The following is a 25,992-nucleotide window of genomic DNA, read 5'->3' on the forward strand; positions in this document are numbered from 1 at the left end:
GGTTGGGCGGAATTTTTGATTCAGAAAAGGACAGGCAGCCCATAGAGAGGGGAAATGGTGTGTGTTTAGGGAAAAACACCGTTTTTGTTTTTTTGTTTTTATTTTTATTTTTTTTCATTTTTATCATTTGACTTTTTTTGAAACTATGGAGTTAATATCCTTCCATGCAAAGTAACGTCAATCTCAACGCGGGTCTGTCAAAAGTAGTAACTTTCCAGCATGAATAACTCGGGTCCTACAAAAAGGAAGAGCTTTATGGGACGGCACCAAATCAAGAAAAAAAAATGGTAAGTTGACGTAATTCATGATCTGATCTTACAATCCATCGCAATATAACTGTTTATTTCATAGGGAGAACTCGCTAGCTAACGATGAGCTGTCAGACAGACGTGAATTGAAAAGCACCCGTCATTTATTTGACAAAGTGAACACACTGGAGAACAATAACAAAGCATGTACAGTGGTAAGTCCGATTGCTCAGGAGGAAAACGTATCTCAATAATCTGTCTTCTTTGCAAATGACTGCAATACTTTTTAATGTTAGGGCGTTGGAGCAGTGTTTCCTCTGGGCGAATCCACATTTGCTCTTGATGAGGAGATGTTGCAGGTTCTGAATGCTGTGGATCCCTTCAGGCCTGCAGCAAATACAGGACATCTTACAACTGAACACAGACGTGCACAGAAAGAGCAACCAGTTTCAGACAATAACAAGGAGAACGTCTTAGCAAAGGGCAAAGATCATGAGCTCCCGAAAGGAGGATGTGATACAAATTGTAGCAGCGAGGAACCAACATTGCGAGCTGGTTGTAAAAACATTGCCCAGCGTCTTCTCTTCGGTGAGGACTCAGAGGAATCCAGCCACGGTGGTAAGAATCCAAAGAATGAACGCCCCCTTCCAACTTCTCACCGCTTAAATTCACTTCCAAATAGTGAAATACAGACTGGTCCACCAACAGGAAGCTCCACATGGTGAGTGCAAACTCAAATGTCACTGTACTATGTAACTATTATTTGAATTATTCTCTGCTGTTTTTTTTTTTTCTTCTTTAACACAGTTTGTGTTATTTCACCGTTTTATTCCAGTCGGGACAATTTGAGACTGAAAAGAAATAGCTCTCCATGTAGCCAAGACAGAAATGTATCAAATGGACCAAATGCTGTTCCATCCGTGGAAGTTGACAAGGACTACATTTTGTTCAATTCCACACGTTTGACAGCTGCCTTAGAGAAGGCCAAACTCCAGCGACGATTACAGAATCACTCGGTCTCTGTGCTTACCACCCCAAGCGGCTTAGACTTCAGTGGTCTGACCGACACTTTACCTCAGCCAGGTAAAAATATATGGCAATATTTGTCTTTTTTTGATTTTGTCAGTATTCCGTTCATACAAGAGCTGGGCAATATGACATTAATTGCATTAATTGATGTTAATTTATCTTTCGACATTTTTTTTCCACAATCCCACCTCCTTTGTACTTAGATACGTATACAATGTGTGTGTGAATATAAAAATATTATAAAATGTGGTTTATGGTGTGATGCTCTCCCACAGGAATTCAATTATGTACTCCTGCAGAACAGTCCGATAAGCTGTTGTTATCTAGTTGGGGTTTACCCAAATCTGTGCTAGAGTGTTACCGAAAACACGGAGTCACACAGATGTTTGAGTGGCAGGCTCAGTGCCTCACTGTTGGAAAGGTTCTGCATGGTGCTAACTTGGTCTATTCAGGTGAGAAACTATATTCCTTTATATATTTTTTCAAATAACTAAGTGTTGATTGAGATTTTTTTCCCCCCATGAATATTTCAATATTCTATTTTCAGCTCCTACCAGTGCTGGAAAGACACTGGTGTCAGAGCTTCTGATGTTGAAGCGTGTGCTGGAGACGAAAAAGAAAGCTATTTTCATTCTACCATTTGTGTCAGTGGCAAAAGAGAAGATGCACTACCTTCAGGTGAGGGAGTGATCACCAGAAAGATGCATACAATATATTATGGTTGAATCAGTGGGTTGAATGAAACTGATTTTTATCCTTGGTATTATAGCGTGTATTTGAAACAGCAGGCGTCCGTGTGGAAGGCTTCATGGGCAACACCTCAGCTCCAGGAGGTTTCACAGCTCTGGATGTGGCAGTTTGCACCATAGAAAAAGCCAACTCCTTGGTTAACAGATTAATTGAAGAGGGCAGTATGGATACATTAGGTAATATATCTGTAATCTGCATTGATTATGTTTTTCTAAAATGTACAGCACTGGTCTGAGCAATATGCAATAAGATCAAGATACAGCAAAACCCTCATAATATGGAAAAAAATGCATAACATATCAAAATAAATTACACAATTTTTAATTACTCCAAAAATTAATAAAAGGTCATTATAAAACTAGCAGAATCTTCAGGATTTTATCAGCAGCAAAACTTATTAGCTGTTTTAGATGAAAAGTTTCCTGAAGTGTAGCTCTTGTGTGTTAGTGTGTATGACATGAATTGTATTTATTTATTTTCTAGAAAAAGACATTCCATTTGTAAGACAACACAGTAGATCACTCCAAATCATTTTCAATAAGTGTTTTATCAAGTGAACATAAAAAGACCCACGCACAACTGTGTCTAGTAACGCTTTACATATCACAGGGGGCATTTGATCAATGGACTTATTGATTTTTAATTATTTCTCTTTTACAGTCTCTTGATTCTATTGTCTCTTTTATGGATAATAAAGATTATGTGGGAAAATTATTTCTCTCTTGGCTGTTTTAGCATGAAGTTATTGCAGCTAATTCACACTTTGCTGTACTGCCCCCCACCGACACTATTAATATGGTAGCATTGAAAATATGTACTTATTTGTTTTTTTCACTTCCAAGATAAACCTCTCATCATCCACAGTGAAATTCTGTTGACCAGTCAGTTTCAGACATTTTACATGTAGTTATTGAGATGATTAAGTGATCATTCTTCTGTCATGTTTATTTATTTATTTATTTATTTTACTTTATTGTATTTTATTTTCTTATTTTATCTTTAAAGCATAACTTCCTACCATGGCTGGTGTGCCCTGCCATGCTGTCAATAACAGACTCTGTGTCTATTTCATATAGAGCAGAGCAGCTCATATATATTATGGTGTGTGTGTGTGTGTGTGTGTGTGTGTGTGTGTGTGTGTGTGTGTGTGTGTGTGTGTGTGTGTGTGTGTGTGTGTGTGTGTGTGTGTGTGTGTGTGTGTGTGTGTGTGTGTGTGCGGTTCAGTTTATCTAAATGGTGCAATATGTAACCTTAATAATAGTCAGAGATTATATAGATGTAACAAGTCAATGACCAAACTGCTCAAAAAAGCTTTCATAGTTGGGAACATAACAAAACTTTTTTTTTCTTCAAATTATTGAAAATATATTTACTTTTCTATAACCACATCACAATTCAAAATTTTTGAAAAAAAAAAATCAATGGTCCTGTAGACCTTACTTCACAAATGGAAACATTGCCCAGCTCTTGTTGGATTTTTCATACGGCATTTGAATTTGTCACTGAAGTTTGTATTTGTGCCTTAGGTATGGTCGTTGTGGATGAGTTACACATGGTTGGGGATTCTGGACGAGGATACCTATTGGAACTCCTCTTGACAAAAATCCGCTACATCACTCAGAAGCAGAACACGTCTGGGTTTGTGTCCGGTATTCTTGCCGTTTCGAAGACTTAACTCTATGTCAGTTGTTTTCAGCCTGTCTGTCCGTGTCAACAGATCCCTTTCAGATGGTGTACAGATAATAGGTATGAGTGCCACTTTGCCAAACCTGTCCCTCCTGGCCAGTTGGTTGGGTGCAGAGCTTTACCAAACAGAATACAGACCTGTGCCTTTGCAGGAGCATCTTAAGGTGGGCTGCAGCTTTTACGATAAGAGTCTTTCTGTGGTTCGACAGTTCAGTCCTGCCCTCCGAATTAAGGTATGATGTGATGCACATGATAAATTATGAGTTGTAAATGATTCCTATCTATGCTTATATAACTGTGTGTGTGTGTGTGTGTGTGTGTGTCACATTAAATTTATGAAGGGTGATGACGACCACATAGTGAGCTTGTGCTATGAGACAGTGCGAGAGGGCCATTCTGTGTTGCTGTTCTGCCCCTCAAAGAACTGGTGTGAAAAACTGGCTGACGGCATCGCCCGAGAATTCTACAACCTCAGGCAATCCGGTACGTATATTTTCAAATGGGATCTCCCGAGTCATTGTGTGTCACTTCAGCACACCTCAGTCGAAATTAGGCCAAGTTAATTTGTAGCTGGTTTAAAACACAGGGTTTATTATTGCTGTGAAAATTTGGGAAAAGTCATGAGATTCATAAGTGGAAAATTTGCCAGCCCGAGGAAGTTTAGAAAAAATAAAACTAGAAAGATCTGAAATTTTTGTCAAAAGTAGCTTCACAAATCCCTGAATTTGCAACTGTATTCAGATAGGAAAAGTAAAAAAAATCCATACACTTTTTGTAAGGTATATACTAATTTTGACATAAGTTTGTCATCAGTTTTGATACATTATTTGTGAAAAGTTTTGTCATTGATCTCAGACATCTTATTTTGCTTGGTGTTACTTTACAAAGCTTTTTTCATACAATAAAAAAGAAACGGTCATGAACATTTGTCTCAGAGATATGGCATTGCTAAAAAGTCACTGCAATAGATTTAGGAAAATGTTATTTGACATGAAAGAATTTAATGCTTGGAAAAGTGGTGCATTTAATTCAATGAAAAAAAAAAAAAATCCCTCAGGTTCTAGAGGGGATGCAGAACCCCAGCCAGTCGATCTGGACCGAGAGGGACTGCTTGATGTCATAGCCCAGCTGAGGCGAACTCCAGCGGGTTTAGACTCCACCCTCCAGCGCACTGTGCCATGGGGAGTGGCCTTCCACCATGCTGGTATTATTAATATTATTCTTATACGCACGACCCAATTGACTTTCACCAGTCTGATGTAGCTTTTCGGGGGAAAAAAAAGAAAAAGATAAAGACATAAACAAGCCAAAAGGACACTTTGTAAGGAGCCTCTTTCCACAAAGGAAAATATTTATGTAAAAATGTATATAAAATTTAAATATGTACACATTTTTAGATTTTAGTTGTCAGTTTTGTATGATTCTGATATCTCTTATTGTCCTCTCCTTTTGGCTTTTCCCTTCAGGGGTCGCCACAGCAAATCAACCTTCTCCATCTAACCCTATTCACTGTATCCTGCTCTCTCACACCAACTACCTTCATATCCTCTCTCACTACGTCCATAAATCTTCTCTTTGGTCTTCCTTGAGACCTCGTGCCTGGTAGCTCCATTTCAAGCATGCATCCGTCTACCAATATATTCACTACCCCTCCTCTGTACATGACCGAACCATCTCATTCTGGCTTCTCTGACCTTCTCTCCAAAACATCTTGAGCATGAGCCGTCCCTCTGATAGACTCATTTCTGATCCTAACCATCCTGGTCACTCCCAAAGAGAACCTCAGCATTTTCATCTCTGTGACCTCTAGCTCTGTCTCCTGTCTTTTTCGGCGTTGGAACTGTTACTAAGCCATACAGCATCGCTGGTCTCACCACTGTCTTGTACACCTTTCCTTTCATTCTGGCTTATAGTCTTCTATCGCATAATACCCCTGACACTTTTCTCCACCCATCCCAACCAAGCAGGTTGTACCAAGCAGTTGTACCAAGCAGGTTGGGATGGGTGGAGATTTTGTTCTGTCACAGTCATGAACTGCATTGTTTGTGACTGTTGACCCTAAGTACTTAGAATCCTCCACCCCCTTTATCTCCTCTCCCTGTAGCCTCAGTGTTAAAACTTGGGTCCCTCTCATTCATACACATGTATTCTGTCATGCTGCGACCAGCCTTCATTCCTCTCATTTCCAGAGCGTGCATCCACCTCTCTAGATTTTCCTCCACCTGTTCTCTGCTCTCACTACACTTCACAATGTAATCCACAAACATTACGGCACATGGAGATTTCTGTCAGCCTGTCTATCACCACTGAAGGGGCTGAGATCTGATCCATGATGTAGTTCCACTCCCACCTTGAACTCCTCTGTCACGCCGACCACACCACACACCTCACCATTGTCTCACAGCTCACATACATCTCTTGCACCACAATAACATACTTCCCTGCTACTCCCAACTTCCCCATGTAGTGCCATAGTTCCTCTCTCTGCACCCCATTGTATGCTTTTTCAAGGTCTACAAATCCCTCAGGTCCCTCTGACCTTCACTGTACTTCTACGTCTTGTATTTTATATAATTTCTCTCTGAATGTTAGGCCCTTCCTTAGTGTGTGTCAGGTAAATGATTTCTGCGTTGTATAAAATTTCTTGACTTTGTTGCTGTGGTTTAAACAGCATTCTTAATGATTGTAAATATTTTCTCCTTAAGTTTTAAGTACTGTAACTTCCGGACGATAAGTCGCAACTTTTTTCACCTAAACAACGATGCGGCTAATATATGGACTTTTTTGGGTGGGGGGGGCTTACGAGCTTCACACCGCTAAAACGTTTATCCTCGTCACATCGGACTGATGAAATGACCGGGAAATTCTGTGTCCGTTCAACTCCGACACCGAAGAAGACGACTTTGACGGTTTTAGTGCGCAGGAGGAAGGCTGAGATAGCCGGTGCGGCTTATAATGAGGTGCGCTCAATAGTCCGGAAATTACGATATTTGCATGAATACTTTTAAGTCACATTTCTAAAAGTTTGGGGTAAATTCACCTGTCTTTTTTGTGTAAATCGTGATACAAATGTCAATAGAGAAAAGATTTCTTCTGTGTATTATGATGTTAACATTATTCCTGGCGCACAGGCCCAACTTAGCTGCCAGAAAATGTAACATGGACTTCTTTGATTCTCTGTTGTATCTCTCCACTGATTTGTGAAAATATCTCCTCAGGTCTAACATTTGATGAACGTGACGTGCTTGAGGGGGGTTTTCGTCAAGGCATCGTGAAGGTCCTGGCTGCTACCTCCACCCTCTCCTCAGGAGTTAATCTCCCCGCCCGCAGAGTCATCATTCGAACCCCTACATTCAATGGACACCTATTGGACTCTCTCACATACAAACAGATGGCTGGACGAGCAGGGAGAAAAGGAGTAGACACTATAGGTAGACCAAAGCGAAAATTAGTCCTAAGTTGACAGTAAAAGAAAAAAAACCAAAACAAAACAGTTTTTATCTTTTCTTTTTCCTACCCCCAGGTGAAAGTGTGCTGGTGTGTAAGGAGTCAGAGCGCCAGAAAGGTATCAGCCTCGTCAAAGGTGCTCTTAAGCCGATCAGCAGCTGCTTGGTGAGGAAGGAGGGCGAGGGCATCACCACCAGCATGCTGCGAGCCATACTGGAGGTGTGATTGCAACGTGATCATATTTTGAACACACAGAATGCCGTATCGTTGTCAATATATCTGTATGAAGTCCTTTTGAAAGAACTGTTTCTATTTCTTACTTTTGGATTCTGTATTCAATCTACAATTTCGGCAAAATAATTCAAATTAACTATAGAGAGGAAGTATCCACATAGGTATCCACAGCTCAGATGCACATAGAAAGTGTTGCCATGTAAACCGCTTTCATTGTATTTCTACACCAAACAAAATGTTTAATTTCATGATAACTGTGGTCTGAAAGGTGCAGAGGGAATTCACTCTATTCTCTCCACTCGCGCCACTAGTTTTCTTCATCTTTCTTAATATTAGTTAGTTAGTTAGTCCTCTTGCACGAGATGCGTAGAGCCAACCGTGGCTACCAGGTTTCTCCAATATTACAATATATATATTAATATTACAACCCCATAAACTTGTCGCTTTTGCGTCCCTAATTTACACCACCATAATCTGCAGATCATCGTGGGTGGCGTAGCCAGCACACGGCAGGATGTGAAATTTTATGCCTCATGCTCACTACTCGCTGCCAGCCAGAAATCAAATGGCGAAAAACACTCAGAAGAAGATACTAACAAGGGTGCCATCGAGGCGAGTGTTCACTGGTTGATGGAGAATGAGTTCATCAGTATCAAAACGGATGGAGAAGGTACTGCCGAACTACCGCATGTGATTGCTTTCAAACACCATTATTTCACTCACCACGTGATCTACATCAAAAATCGGTGTTGATAACTACTTCACATTTACTGATGTCTCTCTATATTCAGAGGAGCAGTTCTGTCCCACTCAGCTTGGCGCTGCCACCTTGTCTTCCTCCCTCTCCCCCACTGAGGCTCAGGGAATATTTGCAGATCTCCAGCGAGCAATGAAGAGCTTTGTCCTGGAAAATGACTTGCACATTCTATACCTGGTATATCTTGTCGTATTGTTTAGCTACAGAGGTTCTGATAAAAACACTCACACTCATGTAGCCTTGAATCTCCCATTCTAATTCTAATTCTCTAATGGATAATGTATCGTGAGGAAGGATTACGATTCAGCGAGGTATTTTTGTGTCGTAATTATTGGTCATTATTGAACAAGATCCATCGCTGTGGAAACTAATGCAACAGCACTAACCTGCTTTAAATTTAAAAGTATCAGAATAGAATAGTGAAATAGATGATGAGATACCATTTCCAGTATTCCAAAATTCCTTTTTCTCAGTGGCTCCAATTGCATTGCGATTTCAATATGATTTTTGCCTTTCTTATGGTAATTTCAGTCTATAGATTGTAATTACCACACTAACATATTGTTGAATGATGTATTTTGCCTGTATTTGCAATGTGTTTTGTAGTCTAACAAGATGTTTTGTTCTCTTTGCAACGCAATGGATAACACACGAATGTTCCCAAATGCAAATGTACATCCTGTATGTAAGGAAAAAATGTTTCCTCAGATCACGCCATTGTATGCTGAGTGGACGGCCATCGATTGGTATCAATTCTTCTGTCTGTGGGAGCAGTTGTCGTCCTCGATGAAGAGAGTGGCAGAGCTGGTGGGCGTTCAGGAAGGCTTCCTGGCTCGATCTGTCAGCGGCAAACTCATTGCCAAGACAGAAAAACAGCGTCGACAAATGGCCATCCACAAACGGTAAATTGCATATGAACGTAAGTGACAAACGTTCTGTTTTCTGAACACTGCTTAACGGGACATGACCAACATTTGTTCAATAAAGACACATTTGTAAGAGCAATGGTGTTCTCATGAGATGAAGTTGTGCCAGAAACAGGTAGTTTAATTCTAAGAAAACTAGGGAAACAGCAGATTAAGTCTGGACCAACTGGGACTTTGTCAGTGATGTCTTTTCTTTTTTATGTCACTACAGGTTTTTCACCACTCTGGTTCTGCAGGATCTGGTGAATGAAGTGCCTTTGGGAACGGTAGCATCCAAATACCGATGCAGCCGCGGGCAGTTACAGTCTCTCCAGCAGTCTGCTGCTACATATGCAGGTGTCCAATTAAGATTTGACAAGTAAATTTGTCTGTACATATATTCAAACATATATCATCAAAAGCTTAACGTAAACAGAGAGGGCTGTTGGAAGTACAGTAGCATGGTGATAAAAGTGGGAGGATTTTCAAACAATGATTATGGAGACTTCTAATGCTGAAGACAAACAGCCATTTCTAATACGGGGGGAAAATCGGGTCACGCCCAATATAAAATAATTTTTAAATTACACATTTGTCCCTCAGGTATGGTGACAGTGTTCTGCAGGCGTCTGGGATGGGGTAACATGGAGCTCCTGCTGTCCCAGTACCAGACCAGGCTGAGTTTTGGAGTCCAGAAAGAGTTGGTCGACCTGGTCAGGGTCTCCCTTCTGACGGCAGCACGAGCACGAGCACTGTACGCCCAAGGCTTCTGTACGATCGCTGAACTGGCCAGGGCCTCAGTTGTCGATGTGGAGAGAGCCATAAGGAATGCTGTGCCATTTAAGAGGTTGGTGCATTTTGATACTCTCGTAAGCTACCAGGAAAACTATTGGTCCAATAGTCACAAAACAAAGGCCATTATAGAGTAAGGGGGAAGATACGTCTTAGTTCTTAGTTTTATAACCTGACAGGATGATGAAATGAAGGTGTTTAAAAAGCTCTAGATGCTTGTGACACAAATCTGGGCACTTGCGGCTCAGTCTCTACAGCGAGCGTCCCTCCAATCGAAGTGTCCATGCACAAGACACCGAACTCCAAGTCATTCCCAATGGTCCTGTTAGCCCCTCGTGGGGCATCAGTGTGTCGTACACGTGTGTGCAATAAAACCACTGCAGATGGTACAGAATGCTGCAGTACAGTTGGTATTCACTCAACCCAAAAGGGCTCATGTTACACCTCTGTTCGTCCAGTTGCACTGGCTACCAGTAGCTGCCAGGATCAAGCACAAGGCCCTGACCCTGGCATTCAAAACCACCTCAGGAACGGGTCCAGCATATCTGACCGAAATGATAACGCCTTATGTTCCCGGCAGAGAGCTGCGTTCCTCTAATTCAAACCTATTAGCAGTACCTTTTGCTCGCTCTAAGCGATCTCAGGCAAAACTGTTCTCAGTTCTACTACCTCAGTGGTGGAACAAACTCCCAGAAGCAACAGGACTAGCATCATCTTTCTCAACCTTCAAGAAACGGGTAAAAACGTTTCTTTTTCAGGACTTTTTACTGCGCTGATGCCCCAGATCAGGTTGGCAGCAAGTTAGGCTATGCAGTGTGTGTGTGTGTGTGTGTGTGTGTGTGTGTGTGTGTGTGTGTGTGTGTGTGTGTGTGTGTGTGTGTGTGTGTGTGTGTGTGTGTGTGTGTGTGTGTGTGTGTGTGTACATTTGTGTGTCTCTGTCCATAAAAAAAAAAAAAAAGAAACCCTCACTAACCCAAGCTTACTGTTCTGTATATTTCCTGTGCATCATGTATTTGCAAGTGTATTTGCAGTCCCTATGTCCTGTATTGTAAGTCGCTTTGGATAAAAGCGTCTGCCAAATGCAATGTAATGTAATGAACGGGTGAATGTGAGATCCAGCATGAAGTGCTTTTGAAACCGCAAGGTGGTGAAAGTGCTATAGAAGCGGACACCTTTACTAATGACATCTTGGTGAAATATAAGATTTCCTATCTTGAGCAAATGTCCAGTTTCCAAATAGACACATTTTCTGTAAGGAATGTATCAGGACCCACTGATCATTTACCTGTCGTTAAAATACACATGATGTAGAGTTTGAATCTTTTAGACACAAGAGGTTAATAGCTCGCATATGTCAATCGGTAAAAAGATGAGCTAATCTCTTTGCACGCAACTCCCTGGTAAACTGACCCGAGACTTAAGGTCACTCTTCCTTTCTCAGCTCTAAGTGTGCAGTGGATGAGAGCGAGGTGGAGGCAGCTGAGCGACGGAACCTACGCTGTGTTTGGGTGACTGACGGACGGGCTCTCACGGAGCAGGAGGCTGCCATCGAAATTGTGTCCGAGGCCAGGATCCTCCTTCGGGAAGATCTGGCGCAGCTCGGAGTTCAGTGGGACCCCACGTCTCTCACGCTTGCCGCTCCTGATATTCAAAGAATTGATAACAATCGCAGTAGCGAGTCAGACGACTCAAGTAATTCACTTCTCAGTTCAAAACCAGCACAGATGAAAAATACATCCGACTGCAAAGAGGGGCCGAACATGAACGATAGAGGAAATGTTGACAGCAGCAGAGAGAGGATAGATGAAAATTGTCAAAGCGAGAAATTAATGGGTCAAGAAGCCAGTAGTGAAGATTTGAAGTCCAAACTTGATGCAGGTGAGGAGCGCAGGAAGGTGGATAAGCTCAAGAGAGAAAACAAACAGTCAACCCCAGTGGAAAGAGTAACAGAATCAGTGGAAGAACAAATAGATATAAAAGGAGCTAAATCAAAAAATACAGAAGAGAGGGTGGATCAAAGAAAAAATGAGAAACCAGCACAAGGAGGCCAGGAATTTAAAGTAATGTTGCAGAAAGACAGAAATGCAACTGAAGTTAGAACCGAACACAATAAGTGTCTACCTGAAAGAAGTCTGACACAAGAACTGTCTGAAATTTTATCCAGCCCACTGCTTTTACCCCAACAATCTCCTGAACGTAGTCTTCCTCACATCCCGCCTCAGTTCAGAGCTCCGGTTCTCAGGGTTGAGGAACCACAGAGAGGTTTCACAAAGCCGTCAAATGTTGGTAGTCATGCTGAGCTAGGCTTCAGTGGTGCATCCTTGGTGCAGCCGGAAAAAACGATGCATTCAAGAATCCTTAGCAAAGTTCTTCACTCTATACAAAAAGACAAAAGTTTTAAATTCGCGAGTGCACCGACATCGAACCAGTCGCACCCCGAAGCAGTTCCTTCTGTCCAAAATTCTGCATCTGCAGCCAAAGTGACTGCATTCAGTCCTCCTGGCGTCATCCAAGAAACTTCTCCTGCGGTTTCTTCTCCAACAAATGCAGAAACATCACATTCTCCTCCCGCCTTGGCTCCGTCGTGCTTGCCTGAGGCAAAGCGAAGGCGAATAAACCGCAGTCAGGTGGATGCGTTTTCATCTCCTGAGCTGTACACAGGGGACGGGAAACTAGAAGATGTCCGGGGAGATGAGAAAAGGGTAGATGAGAGTTTTGGTGACAGCTTCGAATTGGACACACAGACCGAAAGAATCATTTTCCAGCCAGCGCAGGACCAAATAGATGGGAATGATAGAAATATGAATCGGCCCCCTGTGGAAAATACAAATGAGGTCGTGGTAGAAGCAGCCGAAAAGCCCGTCGGAGACGGCGCAGGTCCAAAGTTTGATATTTCTCTCACTGACAGCCAGATGGAGTTCATCCTTGATGTCAGCAACAAGGTAATTCATAAGAGTCTTTAAATTCCAACAAAAACATATATTTATATGTTTAGCTCTTGAAAATAAAAGGTTTTAATGCTCCCACAGATTTCTCCTGTTCCTGCCGACAGCGATAATATGGATGACCGTAAAGATGAGGATACTTCAGACAATGACGCTGCTCTTGAGAGTCTTGACAGAAGTAGCAGCTTCCTGTTCGACAGCCTTTACGACAGCTCTCTGCTGGCTGAGCTGAGCCAGAACCAGACTCTTGATCAATCAGACAAGGAGGAACCTGCAGGAGCCAAGCTACCCTTTCTTGCGACCGAGGAGCGACAGTGCGGCGAGCTTGTGGCCAACCAGGAGGCAGTAGAAGCGATCCAGTGGGGCGAGTCCTCCTTCAACCTGTCAGAGTGGGGTGACTCCCTGCTACTAGGGGAATACTTTCTGGAGAGGCAGAGTGATATCAAAAGTATAAACCCAAAGGGAAACCATCCTCAGGAAGAGCAAAGGTGCTCACCACCTGCATCCGGCCAGATGCAACCGCAGTCTGCAATGATTGGAAATGCTCCCTCTGAATCTGAAGACAGAAGTCAAACGGAAAAGGAACAAGACATGAGGACAGATGTTGGCAGGAAATCAAAAAGCAGAGAAACTGAAGAAGGGAAAACGGTGAAATGTTTGGGGAAACACAAGAAGGAACTAAATACTGTGCTGACAGAGCCACATGTCCAGAATGAGACCCAACGCAGGCCTTATTGTAGTCCTGGTCTGCAAGAGATTTTCGACTGTTGGGCAAATATATCGGACCAGTCCTGGCAAAACGAGGCATCGTGCGCCACAAGTGACAACGCTTCGGCTGCAAAAACAGTGGAGGAAACAAAAATACCGGGACGGTCAGAGCAGGTTCGCGGGGAAACCGAAGAGCGGAAAAGGCAAGTGGCTCGGAGAAATTCCGGAGAGCTACAACTCTCAAGACGTGACCCAGAGAAAGTCACAGAGAGACCAGGCTTTGCCGGTGACCTTATTCCCCCCACTCAAGAAAAAACACCTGTCACTCCAAGAGTCAAACTAACCACCTCATCTGTTCAGTCGCCTCTCATTGCACAGCCAGTTAGTCAGTCAACCCCTTCAACCGTTCCAACAGGGAAATCGGTTGTCCAAAAAGGCAATCTTCACACCGAAATTGTGGATCCACAAGAGGTTTTTAGTGACATTAAACAGTCTGAACCCACATTGGAGGACAGCCACAAATGTGAGATGGATCACAAAGTGATTACTTTCCCTAAAGTGGATAAGCACAACAAAGTAGAGTCCAACACCCAGTCATACTCAAGTTCCAAACCAAAACCCTTGCAGAAATCCAGCCCTCCAACAGGCTCTGCCTCACCCTCCTTACCTGAGCCACAGCCTCCGTCTGATCAAGAGTCCCCCGAAACTTATGACGGCTTCAGTCTACAACTCTCCCAAGACTCGTCACTCAGCTCCAGCAACTCCAACGCATTCTCTATCATAGATGTGGCGAGTGACGGGCGCCTCTTCAAAACCTTCATCGATGAGTGGAAAACCAAAGATCGGTACTCTCTGGCTTTGGCATGCGAGAAGAATCAAGCGCAGGAGCCACAAGAGGAAATCGGTAGAAAGCACCAGAGAGGTAAGTTATACACTCGAAGAGCAATAATAAATCAAGCACTGGGGTCAACGGGTCAAAATAAAGAGGTGAAATCATGTGTGCCGTCCCTTTTGTGTGCATGTCATCGGTGCAGTGTCAACAGGTGATGGGAAAGTCCAAAGGGCTGATGGTTTTCCTGTAAGAGACACTGAAGGATTGGTGCTAATTGGACTGTCCATCTGCTGGGGAGCGAGGGACGCGTTCTATATATCCCTGCAGGAACAACAGAGCGAAGGTATTAAGGCACAACTGTATGAAAAAAAAACAAAAAAACAATCCCCTCACTCAGCCTCATCTCCTAGGTTTGAGCGCAAGTCTGGCCCCTCCGGCTCTGGATAAACATTTACCTGTGAGCGAGAGGCTGAGGCAAGTTAAGGCCTGTCTCAAGAGGCCATCTACCGCCACAGGAGGGAACACGGCTGTGATTTACGACATAATTCGGGTGTATAAGACGCTTGTGTTAAGCTGCGGCGTCAGCTTGGAAGGCAACTGTGAAGACCCGAAGGTAAGCAAATGTTTACAGTCACAGTAGATTTGGAGTTATAGAGGTCAATCGTATGGGCTTACTTTTTCACTTTGTGATCAGAAAAGCAGAAATTGATCTGAGAGTAAACCATCTGCAATGCATCAATAAGATTTAGAAAGAAAAATGAATACAAATTAAAATGGAATGGAGACAGTAGCAGTAATGTAAAACCAAATCCTGAAAAAAACTGCCTGAATAGACCATTTTCTGAGTGATAGCTCGGTTCATATGGAAGCATCATAATTCAAAGTCAATAGACCTCCTACGTCATTCGCTCCAGATTTTGCAGACAAGGCTCGGATTCCTATCGAGGGCAAGCACTTGGCGAGGAAACACACATTTTTTACTGTTGCTGCAACCTTGAACAGATCCAAGCTCATTGTGGGCAACCTTCTGTCTCAACCGGTCGGCATAGAAAGAAACATAATATATTTTCCTCGTCACAAGATTTCAAGCTTTTTGATTCCAGTGTCAATAGTTTCAATCAAAAATTCAAATTCTTTGTTTGATTCCAGAATGAAGACCCACGTACCTCTATAAAAGCTCAAATAATCATGCACTGTATTACTGAGTGTTTTTTTTATGTTTTCCTTAATGTACTTCGCTAAACTCGAAATCCAACCTGCCGTAAATAGAGCATCAAATGTCTTCCCGAAGGTGGCGTGCTGGCTGCTGGACCCTGGCGGTCAGGAGAGAACCCTCACCAACATGGTGACAGTCTACCGCCCCGAAGAGCTTCCATTGCTCGATGGCCTCGGAAACGCGCACGTGTACTGTCCGCGCGTGAGGGCGGCAACCGCGAGCGTGCTGGTTTATTCCGTCATGAGTCACCTCAACGGTCTACTCGACAAAGACGGCATGCTGGGTACGAACGGCACAAAGCGCTGTAAGTTTGAATAACTTCGCCGATTCATCCGATGTCCTTTTTCTCGCCGCAGACTCGTTCAGGAGGATCGAGATGCCCTCCCAGGTGTGTTTAGCCCTGCTAGAACTGAACGGCGTGGGTTTCAGCGGCGACGAGTGCGAAAGGCAAAAGCACGTGATGCAGGCCAAACTCACCGAGCTGGAATCTCAGGCGTACAGCCTGGCCGGACACACCTTCTCCCTCACCAGCACCGATGACACAGCCCAGGTCAGGCGTCTTTGCTGACCTCGATTTCAGATGCACGTTTTTTCTGAGGCGCACATAAACGTGTGTGTTCACACAGGTTTTGTTCCTGGAGCTTCACTTGCCACCGAACGGCGACGTGGCCGGATTGAAAAGCAAAAAGACTCTGGGTTACAGGCGGAGAGGCGGAGGAAGGGTGCGACTAGGAAAACAGTACAGCACCACCAAGGTGAAATGCTGGTCGATCACACACACGATCTATCCCGACACGAATTCGTAAGTGAACGTTCGAGGTGGGGATCTACCTTCTCCTTGCTGATATGAGGAAAAACAATATGGCAGGATGTGCTGGAGAAGCTGCGCCCGCTGCACCCGTTACCCGGCGTGATTCTGGAGTGGAGGCGGATCACCAACGCCTTGACGAAAGTGGTGTTCCCCCTGCAGAGGGAGAAGAAATTCCATCCAACGCTGGCTATGGACAGGATTTATCCGATCGCTCAGACACACACAGCTACAGGTGATGCGCGCACTTTATAAAGATTGTACATATTGACAAAAAAAAAAGTGCAGTATAGTATTTTTGTTTTTTCCCCCTTTACAAGAAGCATATTATGACCTTGTTTTCACGACAGGTCGCGTGACCTTCACGGAGCCCAACATACAGAACGTTCCCAAAGACTTCGACATTAACATGCCCACGGTGGTTGGCGAGAGCCAGGCTTCGCAAAGCGGCGCTCACACAGGCACCAAACCGAGGTGGGTCTGTTCATCTTCGGATGATACTATATTATAATAAACTACATTGAAAAGTCAAAGTGGGGTCTTAGGATATTCATTTATTTCTATTTGCGATTGTTTAAATGTCTGACTGCTTTGAGAGAATCAATTGTAAATAACCTGGGGCTGAACAGATTCATTTGAAAAAAAAAAGATTCATTCAAATGATAAATTTAAATGTCTGATAGGTAATGTTTATTCATGTTATATTTCAAAATTATTCTAAAGTCAACAATCTCAATGGAGAGGGTTCATCATCATGCCAGGCACATTCAGTAAACTTATTTGCGTTTTGCTGTGTGTCAAGTAGATGGTTTGGAATGTATAAATGTCAAAAAATGGTAAGTGTTGTGCGTGGTTTCTGAACAGAATGATGTTCAGAAACTCTCCAGGACAGTCAGTAGAAACTTCTCTGAAAAATTCAGGATTCAGAAGCAAAATGAAAGCTCAGACACAGCACACCTCATTCTCTGGTTTTACATTTGTATTCTCTATGTTTCTCTGCATTCAAAATACTTATATACTTCATGTAAACTTAATTTCCTTAGATTTGCCTCAAGAAAACATCACAAATGTTGGGCTAACTGTTTTAATGCTTTTGTTTTCTTGCCATAGGAACCAGAGACATTCCATGGCTCCTCCATCAGTTAGCGCTGAAACAGCAGAAAGTGGCCTGGCTTTCTCCGTCAGCATGAGACACGCCTTTGTACCTTTTTCAGGTGGCTAATGTTGATTATATAAGGTAATCTTGTGGGGTTTTTTTTTTTTTTACCCCAACAGTAACTTTTGCATCACTGGTACTATCCCGTAGGTGGAATGATATTGGCAGCTGACTATTCTCAACTGGAGCTGAGGCTGTTGGCTCATCTCTCCAAGGATCAACGCCTTATACAGGTCACTATCTAACACACACTTGGTAGAAAGCAAAAATAAATAAAATAAACACACACACAGATGGATAGGTAGATAGATAGGGAGGTAGATCTGATCGATCGGTAGGTAGGTAAATCCGATTGATCGGTCGGTTGATCGGTTGATAGGTCGGTTCAATAGGTTGATTGATCTTATCAGTCCCAGTGGGAAAGTGATCTCATTGTAGCCAGCAACATTTATGCATGATAAGATAGTATAACCTTGACTCAGCTGAATGGTATTAGCATAGGAAATAAATGAATATATATATATATATATATATATGTATATATATATATATATATATATATATATATATATATATATATATATATATATATATATATAAATATATAAATATGAATTTATCTTTGCCTTCTTAAAGCGATTGCAAGTCATTTTTTCGAGTTTTTCAGAAAACCCAAAAAAACAGCCGTTAGTCGAATAAGGACTTGATTTTGGCAATACTAAATAAAATGTCAAAAAATAACTTGGGCAATTATTTTAAGACGGTAGCGAGATACACACACACACACACACACACACACACACACACACACACACACACACACACACCGTGGTCCCTCGCCATATCCCGGTTCATTTTTCATGGTCTCACTATAAAGCGGATTTTTTACTTTTTTATCTAGTTTTATACCTCGAATTATTCACCGTAACATAGGTATCTGCAGTATTCATGCACTTTTATAGCATCATTCCCCGCATCTCCTGAGCATAGCACGCATTCTGCGTCTTGCCTTTTCCATTGCACATTGATGTGCGTTACTATTCGCAGTGTTAGTCCGTTTAAAAGTATAGGAAGAGTATGGGAAAGGTCTTTGAGAGTATTGGGAGGGTCATAAAGCTTTTAAATAAATATAAATGATAAAATAAAATAAAAGTAGGGTCGCTACTTTCCTTTATCACAGCTAGTTCTGGATGAAAACCTGCGATAAACGATGGCCTACCGTGTGTGTGTGTGTGTGTGTGTGTGTGTGTGTGTGTGTGTGTGTGTGTGTGTGTGTGTGTGTGTGTGTGTGTGTGTGTGTGTGTGTGTGTGTGTGTGTGTGTGTGTGTGTATATATATATATATATATATATTGATGCACACACACACACCCAATGAGCTGGAGTGTATAAATACAAGATAAAATTGGTCATATGAGAACAAATCAATTAAATAAAATGGCAACAAATATGTGCCAGGTGCTGAACCGTGGAGCGGATGTATTCAGCTGCATTGCTGCCGAGTGGAAAAGTGTTGAGCTGGAGAGCGTGACCTTCAACCTCAGACAACAGGCAAAGCAGGTACAGCCGGGCCAGAATGAGACTTTAACGTAATCATCGTCACAATCTCACCGCCTCACATGAAGGTTTGTATGTTTTCAGATTTGCTATGGGATCATTTACGGAATGGGGGCAAAGTCTTTGGGGGAGCAGATGGAAGTGGAGGAGAATGATGCCGCCTGTTACATAGAGAGTTTCAAGGCCAGATACAAAGGTACACACTGCTTTTATGAGAATAATAAGAATAATAATAACTTTATTTATCCCGAAGGAAATTGTTGTGCCAGAGTTACAAGAAAAATATAACAATGATAAATAATAGTAGAAAATTGTATAAACAGTTAAAAAAAAAAAGGGGGGAGAAAAAGGGAATACAAGAAATACAAATAAACTATAAAGTGTCTTAAGTAACAAGTGAAAACTATAGTGTCTTAAGTAACAAGTGAAAGATAAGGACGGCACAAGAGTATGAAAAAATATTGCACATGTAGCTGTTATGAAATATGTGGCTGTTATGAAATATACATAGGCTAAGTATAGATAGCTATAGATAGATCACAACTGGAGTAAAAATCGCAGAATACTCAAAATATGACAAAAAATCCTGTTGCTGACATAGAAATTAATTTCCACATAAACATGAATGCAAATGTTCGGTTGTGTTTTCAAGGGATCAACACTTTCCTCAGAGAGACAGTGAAGAACTGTGTGAAGAACGGATATGTTCAGACGCTGATGGGCCGGAGGAGATACCTGCCAGGAATAACCAGCCCGAATGTGCACGTCAAAGCACATGTAAGCATGAAAGTTCATGAAAAAGCGTGAGATGTGAAATGTGAAAATTCGTTTTCATGTCTTTGATTCTGAGTTTTAAAGACAAGGTCATGTTGGAATATCTTTGGCGGCTATATGATAACTTTTTCACTTGAAGGTGGCTCTATGACAGAGTTAGGCTAGATAAAATACTAATGAACAATAACTATGATATCGAAGAAAAAAAAACCCTCATTACTCGATGGGGGTACCATAATATTCATATTTAACTCTATTGGGAAAAATCTTGTAGGTTTTTATCTGAGTTTAGCCTTTTTTTTTTCTCCCTTAAATCATATGGAGTTTTGTTATAAGTTCTCCTAAAATTTTGACAGTAAGTATACTATGTCATTTTTTAATCAAGCATGTCACATTTCAAACCTTGTTTGTTTATTATATATCCCTCTACTATGATGAAGTTATCATATATTATTACAGATATCTTGTAGCATTGTGACTATTTTCTATCATCTCATACTTAAGTGTAAAGTCATTTATTGCACAGAAAATGAGTTTAGTCAAATATCACATTTACAACTCAGGCAACATTATATAATGGACAAATGTGTTAGACAGCTACCTATTGGCTGAATTTTGTTATTTCCTTCATTTCCCTGTGTCTCGCTCAGGCTGAGCGCCAGGCAGTGAACACAACTGTACAGGGCTCAGCAGCGGACATTGTTAAACTTGCAACCGCCAACATCCAGAAAAGGCTACAAGAAACATACGTGGGAACTCCACCAACTCACCAGCACACACACTCAGGTAACACATTCAACAGCATTTATCACAGGGCGGTATTTTATGTTTGGTGCATTCATACCGACCATCATCATCACTGCCGCTCAGGGACGCTGCATCTGAGAGGGGCATACCTCGTCCTGCAGCTGCACGATGAGCTCATCTACGAAACCCACGAGGAGGATCTCATACAGGTGTGAAAAATAAGAGGAAACTTAAGTTCAGGAAATGTGTTGAGTTAAATTATTTGGCCAAATGCCTCTATGCTCTTCCTTTTACATTCTCCACTGTAATAGATAAGCATCCCGGAGTAAACCCAGCATAATCTGGCCACCTTTTTTCAATCTGTTACCGTCAGGTCGCTCAGATCGTCAAGAGGGAGATGGAGTCGGCGGTGAAACTTTATGTGAAGCTTAAAGCCAAAGTCAAGGTGGGAACCAGCTGGGGCAACTTGGAAGATCTGGATATATAACATGAATGTTTTTAAATACCTATGAAAGGTTATGGTCAAGATTTTGACTTGTAAATAAAACAATTTGGACATTTTTAACCATTTATTTAAAATAATTAATTACAAAACCTTTAAATATCATTGACCTCTAAAGAAAATATGTGTAGATTAAGCGATGTATTAAATTATTCAGTCTTGTAACACAGGATTATAAATATTTTAACATTTGATGATGTTTTGCTTGAGATAATGCCCAATATGTAATAAACAAATACAAAATCTTGATTGGAGCTGTTTTTTTTCTTTATTTTGGAAGTTTGCAACACAAGAAGAGACATGGATATCCTGAAAACTCACATTGTATTGGACTGTTTTGTCTGTCACAATCACATATACATCATAATTGTTCCTGATTAACGCTGCTTCGTATTACAATGCGGAAATTCATTGCACAGGGAGTGTTCGGGGGTTTGGGGAGGGAGGTTGTGTCGGGTCAGACAGCTGCTTTTTCAAGTGGATCCCATTCACTGTACAGAAAATAATAAAAACTTTTGGGATGGCTCTCACAAATGTTTTAACAGTGCCACACTATCGGTCATCAACAGGCTGGTTGACACCAAAAACTGATGAAAAGTAATTATGTGACATGAACAACCCATACACAATTAATTTAACAGCAACTATTTAAAAAAAAAAAAACATACGGTGTGATCCCAGATGTTCATGATTCCACAATCAATCTTCATCTTTCAAACAGCTTTCTGATCATCGCTGATATTTACCCAAAAATTTAACTGATGCCAATGAAGTCTTATCTGAAATATTAAAGTGGCTAGGCTTAATAGGCTCATCGAACGAGAGTTTGGCGTGGTAACCAGGGAAACCGTTGCTCGTCACAGCTGCATATTTACAGATGTCAGGACTTCTCAAACTGAGGATCACTTGAGCTTCACAAAGAACCTCACAAGAATTTAGGACACAGGCAACCTCCCACAAAAGACTACGGTACGTGTTGATGTCTTCTATCTGGCTAATACTAATTACCTGTGAAGTAAATGATTTCATGAGGCAGTCAAAGTGATTTTTAATTAGATCAACTGTGGACCGCAATAACAATTTTTGGTGGCTTCTCCCTTGTCCGCTGACATGATACAACTTAAAACAAACAAATATTGGATTGACCTGTTTCTACAATAAAACGGCCTAAAAAAATGGCAAATGGGTTGGCAATGTTTTAAAGCCAGGGAGGAAATAACTGTGACTTTTATTAGCCTAACAGTCCTATCACTACCCCTTGTGACCTAGCAAATTCAAACAAATATGATTAAAAGGAGATTTGATGGAACTACGCAGCTTTCTGTAAACAGGTTTAATGTTAGACTGCCACAAACATAAAGGTTATCAATCAGTTAAGGCATCAACACAGGTGAGGCTGTGCGTTTCACCAGAGTAAAAAAACAAAACAAACAAAAAAAAAAAAAAAAACAAGAAAATATATGTACACAAGTACAGTTAAGTGCTACTAAAGCAGCCTCATGTTCCACTGGCTGGATCAGAGCCAAGAAAACCAGGAGCCGATACTGGCCTATTCTGGCTCCACTAGGTACGGGAAAAGGCTTGTGCTGGGGTCGGGGGGTGTTGCCAGTGTCAGACAATATCTGGGTGGGAAGGGAAAGGGCAGCTCTAGGCCCTGGCCAGGGTATTAGGTTACAATATTACAGAGTAAAGGACCCAGAAGGTTTCAGGATGACCGCTCGGAAGACGTTAGGCCATCTCTGTTTCACGGCTAAAGTAGTATCTAACTGGAGGACCTGGCAGGTCCTCGTCTCCGTCTGCCTCTGGCGCGAATGACAGCGTGAGGTCAACATAGCGGCGACCCACTGATGGCTTGATTAACTTTTGCATCCTGTAGAAAGACAGTTACAAATGCCTCCTTAGTTTGGGAAAATAAATGATCAATGTATGAATTACAAAATGACTTGTTTTTTTTTTTTGATTTGTGTAGATTAAGTGTCAGAAAAACAGCCTGATTTTCTTTGTAAAGCACTTACGTTAGTTTGAGTCTCTTTGAGTGTCCAGGCATCACAGGCACATAGAGCATCTTCACACCATGGACAACCATAGTGGGTTCAATTCCATACTTCTCCTAAGATAAAATAGCCAATCTCGGTTCAATTTAGAACAGGGATGAGGTGGCAAATCATGGAACAGTACAATACAAACATGGGCGTAATAAAGACAGCACAGTACAACGTGGGCAGTAGTTTCTCACCCTCACTGCATTCATGAAGTCAGACAGTGTGAAGTCCTCATGGCCGAAGATTGTCCAGCAGTCCCAAATAGAAAAGTAGATGTTGTCCCTGGGAAATACATCAGAGCTGTCATTACATTTCACTTAAAGCACAACTCAAGACAGTAGATATGGATCCACAGCCAGTTGAATGGCGGACTAGTGATCTGGTGATCATGAAGAACATTTGTGAAACAAATTCAACTATTATATTGGTAGCTGGGTCACATTGAAATAGGATTGAGAAATTGTGTTAATGAATGCAAAGACGAGTGAGCAAGCAGATTATTTTGTGGCTGACTGATATCACTCTTGTCGCTGATACTGTCTGTCATTAGATGCCACCTGATGGCAAACTGAGCGCTACATTAATTTCGATCCCAGATACTTCACTGCATTTTTCTTTCTCCTGCATTAAAAAGAAAACTGAGGTATTTAGTGTGACTTGTTGACAGCTGGGTTATGAACATTAGTCTAAGCTTCTAAATACATCAATAAAGGGTATGTTCTCCAAAGAACAGTTCATTTGTGTCAGGAAAATTTGCATTTTCAAGATATGTACAGTGAATAGAGGCTCCAGCGTCATTTCTGTCAGCTGCCTCCAAACAGTCATTTCCACCGTGGGTCCTGCTTTGGTGCACGACACCTTCACTAACAATCAAGCCTCTATTTAGCTTCATTTTCAAAATGAATGATCCACTCTCTCCATACCTACTTTTACAATGAACTACAAATTAAAAGCACAGTATTTCCTCAAAGAGTCACAGGAGAAGAACCGTTACCTGATGTGTGTCCGCTTAACTGGGGCTGGTTCAGTCAGGACCACAACAGGGAGGGCCAAGTTAAAGAAGCAGTTTTTCAAAGACTCAAACCCGTAGCCTCCAACTATCTTGATCAACTCGAGGGCAACCTGAGCGTGCACAAATGATCATATGACATTTTAAAATTCTGATTTAAGTTAAGACAACTGAAAAGTGATCATACTGTATTAAATATCTGAAGATAGTTTTCTGTGAAGTATTTAACAGTTGATTATCACCCAAAAAAACCCAAACATATTTATTAAATATAAGTTGCTGCGCTGCTCTCACCAGTCCAGCTACTGCCGCTGTAGCAGTAGCAATTGCAGGGATGATCTTCCCAGCTATGCGTTTGGTCTTGAATCTGTCAGCAGGCTCAATGGAGTACATGTTAGCTCGGAGAGCGGAAGCTGAAGTGACAAAGTCCATGTGGCCGTTGCTGTCGTCATCTTTTTCAAAATGTAGTGGAGTCATCTGTAACCTCTCTACAAATTGCATGAGACAACACCTTGTCAAAATAATGATACCCCTGCTGTAGTTTTGCAGGATACAGGGACATTTCGAAGAGACACCAGATGCAGATTTGGCTATTTCATAAGATTTATCTTTTTATGTAAATAACAACCATGATGATTCAAGAATGTGATTTAGTTCCCTTATCTATGTGTACCTGGAGTAACACGATCAGTGGCGATTGCCTGCTCCAGCTGTGTGATGGCCTCCCTCTCCTCTTCGCTGCTTAGAGGCATTTTTGACTGATCAGGCTTCTTCGCTGTCTCGTCTGTCACTATACACTGGGAGAAAACCAAAAATATTGAATCTCAGTCTCTTTCCATGAGATGGAGATCAATTAGATCAATACAATAAGCCTACTTTGACTGATGGCTGATATTTGGGAATTTTGACATCGGAGAGGATCATAGTCACAACCTCTTCAGAGAGATCCTGGGAAGGAGGGGGAGAAAAGGCCTTGATTCAGTCTGTCTTAGTGCATTTTGTCATGCATTGTGTGTGTGTGTATACGTGTGAGGGTGTGTGTGTGTGTGTGTGCGCGCGCATGCACGCACAGCACACTGACGTACCTTTTGTGAATAAGGGATGTTGTATATCCCAGCAAAGAGCCGAGCCATACTGACAATGAAAGTGAAGTGCCTGATGGGAGCAACAGAATGGTGAGCTCATAGGTGTAACATACCATAAGAAAGAGACAGTGACGATGATAGTGGTCCCCCAAAAGTCAGTATCTATCTATCTTCTTTTTTGCTTTCAGCTTTTCCCTTCAGGAGTCGCCACAGCGAATCCCTCCTCTATACATGACCGAACAATCTCAGTCTAGCATCTCTGACCTAATCTCCAAAACTTTGTGCTGTCCTTCTGATAGACTCATTCCTGATCCTATCCAAAGAAGAAAACCTCAACATCTTCATCTCTGCTACCTCCAGGTCTGTTTCCGGTCTTTTCTTCAATGCCACTGTCTCCAAACCATACATAATTGCTGGTCTCTCAACTGTCTCATAAACCTTTACTTTCATTCTGGCTGATATTCTTTTATCGCGTAGTACCCCTCACACTTTTCCTCACTCCTTTCTCTACCGCTCTTCCGCACTCTCCATTGCTCTGGACTGTTGACCCAAAGTACAAAAAATCCTCCACCTTCTTTATCTACACTCCCTGTAGGTTCAGCGTTCCACTTGGGTCCCTGTCATTCACACACATTCTGTCTTGCTGCGACTAACATTCATTCCTCTCCTTTTCAGCACAAACTTCCACCCTGCTAGATTTTCCTCAACCTGTTCCTTATTCTTACTGCTAGTCACAATTCCATCTGTAAACAGTATCTATCAGC

At 41.9% G+C, this 25,992-nt stretch overlaps 2 protein-coding genes across 2 annotated transcripts in view; one reads left to right on the forward strand and one right to left on the reverse strand.

Annotated features, from left to right (window-relative positions):
• Positions 1-22,350, forward strand: polq (polymerase (DNA directed), theta). The gene is made up of 34 exons (XM_086156168.1): positions 1-287; positions 1,036-1,331; positions 1,553-1,729; positions 1,825-1,955; positions 2,047-2,203; positions 3,554-3,665; positions 3,745-3,946; positions 4,055-4,196; positions 4,771-4,917; positions 6,932-7,144; positions 7,237-7,379; positions 7,875-8,064; positions 8,186-8,328; positions 8,860-9,053; positions 9,289-9,413; positions 9,660-9,903; positions 11,290-11,791; positions 12,071-12,790; positions 12,878-14,423; positions 14,545-14,676; positions 14,744-14,946; positions 15,625-15,832; positions 15,906-16,099; positions 16,176-16,304; positions 16,418-16,592; positions 16,708-16,831; positions 17,468-17,571; positions 17,664-17,746; positions 18,971-19,072; positions 19,154-19,265; positions 19,722-19,846; positions 20,494-20,644; positions 20,714-20,799; positions 20,964-22,350. The coding sequence occupies exons 1-34, from the start codon at positions 220-222 to the stop codon at positions 21,075-21,077; spliced, it is 7,494 nt and encodes a 2,497-aa protein (XP_086012294.1). The 5' UTR covers positions 1-219; the 3' UTR covers positions 21,078-22,350.
• The window catches only part of uba6 (ubiquitin like modifier activating enzyme 6), a 13,962-nt gene continuing 9,311 nt past the window's right edge, over positions 21,342-25,992 (reverse strand). The window contains exons 25-32 of the mRNA XM_086156897.1: positions 25,229-25,298; positions 25,020-25,091; positions 24,817-24,940; positions 24,438-24,631; positions 24,129-24,256; positions 23,329-23,416; positions 23,108-23,202; positions 21,342-22,962 (exon numbers count right to left, since the gene is read on the reverse strand). Coding sequence (XP_086013023.1) covers positions 22,821-22,962; positions 23,108-23,202; positions 23,329-23,416; positions 24,129-24,256; positions 24,438-24,631; positions 24,817-24,940; positions 25,020-25,091; positions 25,229-25,298 — 913 coding nt within the window. The 3' untranslated portion in view covers positions 21,342-22,820. The remainder of the gene's footprint in view (positions 22,963-23,107; positions 23,203-23,328; positions 23,417-24,128; positions 24,257-24,437; positions 24,632-24,816; positions 24,941-25,019; positions 25,092-25,228; positions 25,299-25,992) is intronic.

The sequence above is a fragment of the Fistularia commersonii genome, chromosome 12 (genome assembly GCF_037954325.1).
Source record: "Fistularia commersonii isolate RoL2024-O1a breed Wild chromosome 12, RoL_Fcom_v1.0, whole genome shotgun sequence".
In the NCBI taxonomy this organism is placed as follows: domain Eukaryota; kingdom Metazoa; phylum Chordata; class Actinopteri; order Syngnathiformes; family Fistulariidae; genus Fistularia; species Fistularia commersonii.

Coding starts and splice junctions, on each gene's coding strand:
- polq (XM_086156168.1), top strand. CDS start 220: ATGAATAACTCGGGTCCTACAAAAAGGAAGAGCTTTATGGGACGGCAC. Junction 1,730..1,824: donor TGCTAACTTGGTCTATTCAG/GTGAGAAACTAT, acceptor TTCTATTTTCAG/CTCCTACCAGTGCTGGAAAG. Junction 9,054..9,288: donor CAAATGGCCATCCACAAACG/GTAAATTGCATA, acceptor ATGTCACTACAG/GTTTTTCACCACTCTGGTTC.